General features: G+C 33.0%; 2 protein-coding genes across 2 annotated transcripts; one reads left to right on the top strand and one right to left on the bottom strand.

Annotated features, from left to right (window-relative positions):
• Positions 1-111: 111 nt before the first annotated feature.
• On the top strand, positions 112-11,379 carry PPL_02322 (uncharacterized protein; the record flags this gene model as incomplete). Its single annotated transcript, XM_020573313.1, has 15 exons — positions 112-140; positions 600-1,323; positions 1,388-2,410; positions 2,471-2,863; positions 2,926-4,990; positions 5,051-6,115; positions 6,194-6,478; positions 6,547-7,071; positions 7,151-8,446; positions 8,514-9,047; positions 9,115-9,756; positions 9,822-9,943; positions 10,008-10,062; positions 10,121-10,684; positions 10,739-11,379. 15 exons carry the CDS (start codon positions 112-114, stop codon positions 11,377-11,379), a joined length of 9,963 nt encoding a protein of 3,320 aa, XP_020437430.1.
• A 68-nt stretch (positions 11,380-11,447) lies between these two features.
• Positions 11,448-11,997, bottom strand: PPL_02321 (N-acetyltransferase family protein; the record flags this gene model as incomplete). The annotated part of the gene is given in 2 exon segments (XM_020573312.1): positions 11,448-11,468; positions 11,488-11,997. 2 exon segments carry the CDS (start codon positions 11,995-11,997, stop codon positions 11,448-11,450), a joined length of 531 nt encoding a protein of 176 aa, XP_020437429.1.
• Positions 11,998-12,104: the final 107 nt, after the last annotated feature.

The following is a 12,104-nucleotide window of genomic DNA, read 5'->3' as shown; positions in this document are numbered from 1 at the left end:
GTCGTGATTGCTTCGTGCTTGTACCAAGTAGTTTATTCAATCAAAAAGATAATTTTGTTACATTTGCAGATTCGTCGTTATGATCATAGTTGAACACCCTACACCAAAAATATGCAAATAAAGGTGATCACTAATCATTAGTATTATAATAATAAAATCATTCATTTTGGTTCGAAGAGTCGTGAACGAACATAAAGATGATTAGCTAATCAAAAATGAAGACCTGCAAAATTTTTAAAAAAAAATATTTTAAAAATTATAGAAATATTTATTTTTGATTGAATCTTCAACAAACTTGGTGTGATCATTTGAGGAACTCGTTCTTTCAATCATTTCATATGTCGTTTGGTATATAAATGTACAAAAGATTGATGGATTGATCTTTAACTTTTGAAAAGATTTTTAGCTTGGAACCAAAGATATTATTTCATTGTTCAGGTTTTGTGAAACGAGCGATTTAGAATCCTAATTTAAAAATGAACGATTAATATCTAATTCTAATTAAAAAGGTATGTATGATTGATCATACGATTTTCAATTTATTATTAAAATGAAGAATAAATATTTATATATTTACTTATTTTTTTATTTATTTGTAGTAATAATAATAGTTTAGCTGCTGATCCTAATTGTTTGTCACCTGACAACCAAATAGTTCAGTGGTGGTATATCAAGAAACTACCATTGTCAAATGGATATCTTTACATTGATGATCAATCAACTATTCAATATGCAATTGATCTATCGAGTTCTGAGAGCAGTCTTGGTCGTACACTTGAAAGTATTAAGTCGAGTCAGGTTTTAATGTTCAACAATAAACCATGGAAAATTAATAGTAATCTTGGAAATCAATATTCAGCAATCAATTCACAATGGAATGTTAATCAATACGGTCAGTCCAAAGGTATCATTGCCATATCTTCATCCTCCGGAAATGGTATTCATGTTAAGCATACACTACCAGGTTTCCCTGCTATCGTTGTTGACAGTCAAAATATTGTAACACCATCCAGCAACACCAAATGGTTACCAAACGACTATCATTTAGCAGATGATCAACCTATAAATTTGAATGTTGGTCATTCTTTTCTCTGTCATAGATTCGATACTTTGAATGACAAGTTTGTAGACACATTGCTCCCATTGGTTCCATACATCTACTTTAACACTCTTACCGGTTCCAATAGCTTGCTATTCAATCGGCTATTCACAAATTATACCATTGACACCTCCAACAAATTATTAACAATCAACAATATCGAAATATTGAGTGGTAAACAATCAAACACTTTGCCAAATTTGAAAGGTTATATAACAATGCCAGTAAGTATTATTCAATTTCCTTAAAATAAAAAGAGAGAAATAATATTAATTTTATTTTAAAAAGAGAGTAATTGATACTTTGGTTCCACAAAATAGTTTAGGTTTAGTAGAGAATAGATTTCCATATGACTTTTCAGAACAAATGGATATTCCAATTGAAGACAGGCAATGGAAATCAGAGTTGGAAATGGCTGGATTCGCATTCAACACAACACATTTGTGTTTGGTTGATTTCCACTCCACTGTCCAATCATCTCTTGGAATGACATTGTGTATTAAGACGCAGAGTGAAGCTATCAATACATTCTTGATAACGACGGTCTACAAAACAATTACACAAGCCTGTGCTTTTGCTAACTGTGGTAATGTAGTTCAGAACGATTACATTGGAGATGGTCAAGTCCGATTCGAAATCAATACGGTCAGCACAAACATCGGTGCATTACTCTCACAGACTCCTTTCGATCCTAGTTTTGTAGATACTGACATAACAGTGACTGCAATTCCCGGATCGAATATCGATTGTTCATCCGATTGCATTGCTGCATTCAAAGAGCAAACACTCTATCAAACCGATGATATTGCAATGATTGATATTAAGAAGTATCATAGTCGCCAAACTTCACTACAACTTAGAGATAGAAAGAGAAACATTGTTATTATAACATCGGATAATCAAAACTCTGTTTATTCAACTGTTTTGAATTATCAAGATAACATTTTCACACCGAATGTAGTTGCTGTTACCACTTTAGATACAAATATATTTATAATGTATAGAACATTACAAATGTTAATTGATATCTATCCACTACCACCAACAACACCACCATCACAACTTTATATAAAAATAAGCACACAACACACAGCAATTATAAATAATAACACAAACTACGAATTTGATCTTGATAACCTTTGTATTGATGACTTATTCCTTAGTTATAGTTATCATTACATCACATCACTCAACACCAACTATAAATTAATAGAACTAAATATCAATGAGAGAATTCAACACATTGAAAATGACGAATTGGCTGCAACCTTTATATCATTAGTTTATTCATTCGCGCTTAAATTTAAACAAGTAAGTGTGTGTTGTAAAAAGTATTTATAAAATATGTGTTTAAAAATTAATTTTTTATAGGAGGTGTTTCCATTTTTATCAACAGATTCTAAACAAACTATTCATTGTTCTTCACCGATTTCAATTGAAAGTTATCAAAAGAATGGAGTTGCACAGCCAGTTGCCCAATCCTCTGGACTTATCAGTTCATTTATTTGGGATATAATTGATAACCAAGCAGACCAAGATGAGGTATTCTACCAAAATACATTCACAAGTGGATTGGATGAAATATCATTCCCATTGCTAGTTGAGATCATCAAGGAGAATGTTCCATCCGACATCTTTACAATCATAGATATCCTAAAAACAAAGATAGTCAGCAAGGTAGATGATCCTACTATGATCTTTGATAATCTAGATCGTATAATGTATTTAAATTATATCTATAAATGTAGTTTTTGTATTAATCAAGTAAGTAACTATTAATATTAATATATCTAAACAAACATATATTAATATTTTTAATTATTTAGAATTCAAGTGATATACCTATTGATCCTATCTTGGATAAGTTTAAAAGATCTCAAGTATGTGAAACCGATCTGTATTCAATTCCTCTCGGTAAACTGTATGATACTTTTGGTAAATGGGCACAATCCAATACGAGTGATATTACTACTAGTTCAGTTTGGTCGACTCTGTATGATTCTCCTTTTAAATCTATGATGGCATCATCCAAATGGTTAAGAGATCTCATTGGCACTAGAGACCGATATTTTTGTGATGTACCGGCACATGAATTTGACCCATACAACCCAGTCACTCCGTTAGGTGTCGATATCGTTACTGAAATGCTTCTGTACTTGGTGGAAACAACTGAGCGGGTTATTAACTATAACGATCAAATGGCAACCTATTACATTCCCAGTGAATTGGTCGAAGGTGAAGATGAAGGTTTTGTCATTATTACATACTTTGGCAAGCTATGTAATTTCGTTCCATCTACATTGGTAAATTTTGAAAATGGTGATATTCTCTCTAGATGTCAATCGGATCCTGTAGTTCTCTCGGTTGGTCCGCTCACCTCCGCCACCAAGGATGAAACAACACTCGTTATCAATGGTAGAAATCTTGAATATTTCGAATTGCATTTCGGTGATCAGATCATTGAAAATTGTGAATATACAACCGCTAGAGACTATAGCCAAGTTCAGTGTATGCTTCCGTCTGGTCTTGGAGTCAAAACTCTATCTGTAATCAGTTCAATCGAAGATGCACTCCGACTTCCAAATTCTTTTGAATTCAGATATTTACAACCTGTTATCTCCTCTATTACACCGAGTGGTCCGTTCAATACGATCGGTTCCGAAGTGACCGTTACTGGTAGTAACTTTTTCTCGCGATCATCAACAGTCAATGACATCAAGTTGAGTATTGGTGGTATTCCTATTCCAGTGGTCTCTGGTGGCTTCGATGGTGGTGTCAACGAATATTTCATTTTCAGAACGAATGGTACTGGATACAACAAGAACATCTCCATTGAGATTGGTGGTCAGATCTATGAAGATCTAGCGATAATCGATCATAAGCCACCACAAATCGATTCAATTTCAAATGTATTGTGGAAGACTAGCGGTGAAGAAGTGATTAGAGTAATTGGCTCTCAATTTGGTGATCCAAATCTTGACTATTCATCTTGGCCAACAATTATTGGAAGTGTAGATTGTCATGATATCCAAAGAATAAGTGACAATGAAATCTATTGTTTGTCAAATGCAGGATATGGAAAAGCACAGCAGTTCAGTATTATTGTTGATGAGCAACAATCGAATTTCTTGAACTACGATTATTTCGCACCAACCATACTCCAAGTAGTACAAGAGCCATTCAACAACACTGCCTATGCTGGATACTTTTGGATTGCCGGTATTAATTTTGGAACGTTCACATATGATATTCCATATGTTAATATTACCAAGCATTTCTATCGACTTGATAGCTGTGACGTTGATGAATCTTGCCATTTCAACAAAACATATTTTGACGAAAATTATCAAGTCATTGAAACACCAAAACATCAGACTCCAGGAATGTTCGATCCATACATTGAGTTAAGTACTATCTTTAGAGATTCCGTTGATTTCGAATGTATCATTTGTTGGATGCCCGCCGGTGTTGGAATGGACAATGTTGTTATTATCGAAATAGGTGATCAACTATCAGGTAACTCAACGGAACCACTCGTATTCCCAAGACCATTAATCAATAAGGTGGTCACCAATACTTTAGTAACCGATGGTTCAACAATTTCAATTATTGGAATCAATTTCTCACCAAATGAACCGAAATTCATCTATGACATTGAGACTGATACTGAAACACCGGTTCCAACCATCAATTATGAAGGTGGGTTCGACAGAAGTAACCTTTCAATTGGACACTACCACATCAAGAATATGACTTGGGAGAATTCAACATTGATAGTTGCAGAGATTCAACCAGGTGTTGGTGCAAATCTCACTATTACTTTGTTTTTAGCAAATCAGTTAATGCTAAACTCTCCATTTGATAATAATCTCTTTAATTTCTCATATGAAAGTAAGTTTTTATAATTAAATATTCTTTATACACTTACTTATTAATTTAAAATAATTTTAGGACCAAATATTTCAGAGATTGTTGGAGCTTTCAATACAAGTGGAAATAATATTATCACTATATACGGTTTCAATTTCATTCCTACCAATAAAACATACTTGACTCAATCTGACCTCGATACAAGCTACCTCCAGATCGGTGAAAACAACTGTTCCTCACCCACATGGATAAATTCCACTTGTTTCACGTGCATTCTACCTCCTGGAATTGGTGGTAACTTGACATTGAATGTTTTAATTGGAAATCAACCAAATATCGAGGGACTTATGAACTTTTCATATTCCAGACCAATAATTGTCAGTTCAGATTCAAGTGATACCAAAGGTGGGTCAAAGATTACAATTCATGGCTATAATTTTATTCCACAAATAGTGCTCGATCCTAAAGATTCAAAAGTATTCGTCAAATCAAGTGAATGTATAGATATAAAGTGGATCGATCATCAAAGAATAGAATGTTCATCGCCAGCTGGTATTGGTAGAAATCAAACTATCTTTGTTGCAATTGACAATCAAAACACAACAGCAAATATCTTCAACTATAATCCACCAAAGATTGTCGAAGTACCAAAGGTTACAACACAAGGTGAATCGATTACAATCAAAGGATCCAATTTCATTCCCAATGGGATTTCAACCGTTGAATCCAATGTGACAATCAATAATGTAGTTTGTTCTGATGTGACATTCATTGATGAATCGCAAATATCATGCACTTTCCAAAAAGGTATTGGTAAAGTGATTCCTTTGGAGATCTTTATTGGCGGTCAAAATGTCAGAGGAAACTTTAGTTATAAAGTTCCTGAAATCTCAGAGATTCCAAATAGTGATACATCTGGCTCAATAATCACAATCACTGGAGACAACTTTATTCCAAAAGATGTTCCAGATGGTGGTCCATCATCAAGCTATGCTGATATTAATGGAAAGAAATGCACAGATTATCAATGGATAGATTACAATCAATTTTCATGTAAAATTCCAAGTGGAATTGGAAAGAACATACCTTTCAAGCTATTCATTGGAAATCAAACACATACAATCAATCATCAGATTTCTTACAATAGTAAATATCATAAAATTTAAACAAAACTATAAATTAAATATTAATTATTAAAAATTATAAATTTTAATTATAATATAGAACCTTCACTACCATCAAACTCTGATTATAACGGACCAACAAAAGGTGAATTCAACTTGGTTATCAGTGGATCAAACTTTGTTCCTTCAAACTTGGCATCATCGACACCGACCAATGATCAAAACAACTATGTCAAGATTGGTGGAAAATCATGCCAATCACTAACTTGGAAAGATTCAAATTCTTTGCAATGCAAGATTCCACCTGGTACAGGCCAGAAGAAGTCAATTGAAATCAAAGTTGGAGGTCAAATCAATGATCAAAATACCTTTTTCTCATATCAAAGTATGTTAAATTTGTTTATTTATTTTTTTGTATTAATAACATAAATTAATTTTTATTCTTGATAACAGAGCCAATAATCACAGAAATCAAACCAAATAGAGGAAGAATGGCGAGAAATACAATTGTAGAAATTGTTGGATCAAACTTTGGAAATATCAAAGATACTGTTACCATCGATGGTCAAGACTGTCCTGTTTTCACTTGGAATCATGAATCTATTGTATGTGTTGCGCCACAATCAACAAACGAAGGTTCGAAAACAGTTTCAATTACAGTTGATTCACAACAGTCCAACCAAGATATCACGTACACCTACTATGACAAACCAAAGATAGATCGAATTGAACCAAAAGAAGGATCTGTGGATGGTGGTGAGGAAATCACAATCTATGGATCCAATTTAATTGAAGAAACTAGCACTTTGAAAGTATATTTCAAGAACCTTGAATGTTCAATCGTATCTTCGACCAACGATCAAGTCGTTTTCATAAACAAACGCGGAGGTGGTCAAAACATTGAAATCTACATTAAGCATATAAATCCTGAACTTTCAGATCAAATTTCAAACAAAAATAGTGAATTCTCTTATTCAGGTAAGTTTATAGCTTATTTTTTTTATTTCATTCCACGATTATAATTAAATATTGATTTGATTCAATTTTAAATATTTAGCTCCATCAATAACAAGTATTGATCCTTCATCAGGAGATAAGGATGTAAGAAGATTGATTCAAATAAGTGGTTCAAATTTGGGTCTTTTTGGAGAAGATACAGTGGTAACAGTTGGTTCTCAAGACTGCTCTAATGTGCAAGTATTCTCATCATCCAAAGTATCATGTATTGTTCCAACCTCACCTGTTACAACCATTGCAACTGTCCAGTTGACATTCTATTCAAGATCTACCACTTCAACCTATCAATATACTGAAGAGGACAGCAGTAGTAGTGAGAGTAGCAGTGAGAGTAGTAGCGAGAGTAGCAGTAATAGTGAAAGTGGAAGCCAAGAAGAAGAAAAGCCAAAAATAACTTCACAAGAACTCTTTATTCTTGGAATTCCTCCAATAGAATGGACATCTACACCGATTCTAAACATACCTGTGATAGTTGTTTTTACGTTGACAGGTCCCAGTCCAATAGAAATATTCTCAAAGACAATGAAATTGATTCCACCACCAGACTTTACCTATCCATTCTCTGATTTTGATTTAATCAAAATAGAGTGGGGAAAGATTGCATCTGCTGTAATCACTGGCACAAAGATAAAGGTTAATATTAAATTCAATATCAATTTCAAACTAAAGAGTGGCAAGTCATGGTCATGCGAGACCGATGGTTCAGACGGTGACGATAAGGATGAAGATGGATGGCCCAGACCAAGCGAGGAGAATGGTGTTGATCAGGGTAAATTCCCTGCATGGCTATTACCAGAAGGAAGTGATCCAAATCAAATACCCGAAGTACTACCATTGCCACCTTCACTCCAACTCAAGACTACGATCAAAGGTCGTTTGTTTGACGATAGAAACTTCAACATGAAATTGGATTCCAATGACATTCCTATTGGTGGCAAATTATTTACAATTGGTGTTGCTCAAGGAGATGACTTTATTTTTGGTAAGGTATCTCAAGATGGTACCTATGAGATCGTGGTAGACCAACAACAACTTGGACTATATACACTATTCATCACTTCATCGCCAAACTTTGAAAATCCATCATATTTCCTTCCACAAACAAGATTCCATATCCCTATTACATTTGAGGGTTGGGAGCAAAATATTCCATTATTTACAAAATCAGGACTTGGATGCCTAGGAACTGTTGAAACCTATTCAAAGAATGTAACATTACAATATGGTGATTATAATCTTTTGGATTATGGAGTATATATGTTTGAAACTACAACACTAAAATTCCCAGATTATTGTTTAGTCAATCAAGTTGGTCAAAAGATATCAATAAGATACAGTAAGTATAACTGTATTAACATTGATTTTTTATTTTTATTAATGACTAATATATATTTTAATATTAGAAACAACACTCGATTTATCATTGTTCTTAGATACCAATTTGGACGGTGAGAGAGATACTTCAATTTCATCAGCCAATTTCGATATTATATCAAAAGTAGATGGAAAACAGTTAATCAGAAGCTATTCATATCCAATTAGTAAAGCTATTGATTTACCATCTAGCTCAGTTATTAGATTCAAACCAAATCTTGTAATTACACCGATTATCAATAACTATGTTATCGATGTTGACGATCCTACAAAGATTTCAACTGTCTCTGTAACACTTGGATTCTTAAATGTTCCACCATCCAAGACATTGGCATTCACTAGCACCAACTCACAATCACTCTCACTCGCCTTTGGAAAGTACACCAACCAATTCTTTGACAATATCGATTGGATAGAAAGCTCATTGTCTTTCACACCAAGAACCAACCAAACTGTAATATTCACCAAAGATGGTCAAGTAAACGGAAGAATCATTACACCAAATGGAAATGAGTTTTTACTTGACAAAATAACCTATGGAAACATTGAAATTGTTAATCAATGTAAGTAATTTTATTTATTATTATTATTAATATTATTTTACTTATTAATCCTAATATTCTAAAATAGATCTATTTTCAAAATCAATTCCAATAACTGGTGGTAGGATTGTTATTAGTAATGACTATTCATATAAATCGGCATCATATTTTGTGGACTCTGTTCAAATAGAATGTAATCCCATTGATATTGGATTGGAATGTACAATTCCAGAGTGGAGTGGTGGTCCATTATCTAAAGTAATCACATCGAGATGGAATGATATGGATCTTTATAATATTCATACTCTAACCTATTTACCATCCGATCCGACGACCTCTACGACATCCACCACATCTACTACATCTACCACAAGTACAACCGGTGAGATTAGCAGTACAACTGATAGTACAACTGGTGGAGATGGTGGAACATCGATTACCTATTTCTATGGATATATTTATAATGATACCAACTTTAACAATATGTACGATGAAGAAGAATCATTTTTAGCAAACACGAGTATTCAGATTTTTGGTCCAAGCTTTGACCTCATAACATCGAGTAACTCAAGTGGAATATTCTTTTATGATATCACACAACCTGGAAACTATATTATTAAATTGCTTAATAATGATGAAGAAACACCATACTTTATGCCAACCCAATATATTTCTATTACTGTTACCAACCAAATTGAAATTAAAAGAAATATTTCGGTATTTTGGAAATGTAAGAATTTTTATAAATTATTATTAATATTTACTAACTTTGTTTTCTTTTAAATAAATAAATAGCTATCTTTGGATGTGTTGGAACAATTACCAATGAAGAAAGCGAATCGATTACTATTCAATATGGATCATTTAATTTATCGAATTTCAATTATAACTATAGCTCAGAGTATCACACTTTCTCTGTAAGTTAATCCGTCAACTTGATTTGTTAAATATTATTATTAACTTTATATTTTCAAATAACAGTTCCCATCTATTTGCAATATTATTTTACAACAATCAATAATCACAGTTGGATACAGTAAGTATTTAATTAATAACAAAAACATAGTAGTAATTTATTAATTAAAAACCTCTAGAATCAAAATTGAATCTAACCTTATTTTTGGATGATAACTTTAATGGTTTGAATGATGATAATGCAACATATCCAGTCCAAATATCAGTTCTAGTTCAATCGAATTTGAATGGAGAACAATTAAATAGATATTATAATGTTAATTCAGTTCCATCCTTCATTGTTACTGATGTCCCAGGAGAATCATTCGTTTATGTTTCAAAGAATGTTGAATCATCGAACACCACTATTTCCCTGAACAACATAACATATTCGATTGAACAACCAACAACCATTTCAACTACATTTGACAACTTAATATTATTCAAGTCCAATCCGAATAACAGTATCACCTTGTTCAACGACATTACAACATCCAACTTTTCATTGACAATCCCATATGGGAAATTCAATTCATCATTCTTTAATAATATTTCATGGAATAATTCAATATTGGCACTCACAACAAATTCAGATCAACATGTAGCATTAACTTTACTCAATGGATCAACTATTTTAATTAGAAATAATCAATCTTCAACCATTATAAATCTCAACATAACATCAATTGAATTGATCTTTTTCGGTAAGTTGATTAACAATAATTAATCAAACAAATATATTGACTTTTTTTTTTTAGACCTATTCAATAATATTACAATAACTCCATTAAGTGGAGGAACAATACAATTGAATAATATCTTTTGGAACTATTCGGTACAACCAGAATTAATTGTTGAAGGATCACAGATTAATTGCTCCATTTCAATTGACCCATCATTTGTAAATTGTTCAGTTCCGCCATATTTGATGGGTGATTTCACAAAACCAATAGTAATGAATTGGAATGGAATGAATCTATATCACATTGGTAATATTACATATGAAGCATTAACAAGTACAACCTCTTCTGGTGAAAGCACAACCACGACAAGTACAACTGATATTGGAACAACTTCAGACAGCACAACCACCACTACTTCCTCTGGTGACAGTACTACAGGTACAACCTCTTCTGATGAAAGCACCCCCACCACTACTTCCTCTAGTGACACTACAGGTACAACTGAGATTGGAACAACTTCCTCAGACGGCTCAACTTCAAATGATGACAGTACTACCTCTACAGGTGAAAGCACAACTTCATTAACAGGTACAACTGATTTTGGAACAACATCCCCTGATGACAGCACAACCAGCACTACTACCTCGACAGGTACAACCTCTTCAACATCCTCTGTTGATACTGGAGTGCCAGACATTTCAACTAATGGTTTCTAAAATTTAGAACATAAATAAAAATAATAAAAGGATATTTATTTATCATAAATCCATATATTCTATTAATTTTATTGGGTGAGTTGGAAGTTCTTTAGAAGGATTTAATACAAGTTGAAAGTAGTCTGTGTTGATCCATTGATTGAACTTTAGACCGACATTTTCCATTGAACAAAGGAATCGAAAACCAAATCTTTTGTGTAGCTTGATGGAAACATCATTGCCACCACTAGCAACACCAATCATATTATAGTAATTCATTTCCTTTGCAATTTCGATTATCCTCTCCAATAACAATGAACCAACACGCTTTCCACGATGCTCATGATGTATATAGATGCTGTCGGTACTGGTATAACGATATCCTGATCTTGCACGGTATCTAAGAAGGTAACAATAGCCAATTACTATCTCTCCGTCTTTGCCTCTAGTAGTAGCAACAATATACGGATGTTTCTCTTTTATAACGACTTCTTCGTACCTAGCCTTCATTTCATCCACTGAAATCTCAACCTCTTCAAAAGTTGATATTTCATGTCTGATCGAGTAATTATAGATATCTGTTATAGCAGCTATATCACTGTATTTAGCATATCTGATATTGATAATATCGCTGTACATTGTTTAAATATGATGATGCTTTTACAAAAAAATAAACTATTTATATCTGTTCAAAAACAAAAACCCTTTCCCCTTCTGAAATTTTTAGCAAAAGAAATACGTCACAC

This window comes from Heterostelium album, assembly GCF_000004825.1.
Source record: "Heterostelium album PN500 unplaced genomic scaffold PPL_scaffold2, whole genome shotgun sequence".
NCBI classification, from domain to species: domain Eukaryota; phylum Evosea; class Eumycetozoa; order Acytosteliales; family Acytosteliaceae; genus Heterostelium; species Heterostelium album.
Note: the sequence above shows the minus strand (reverse complement) of the source record. Positions and strands in the feature narration are given on the sequence as shown.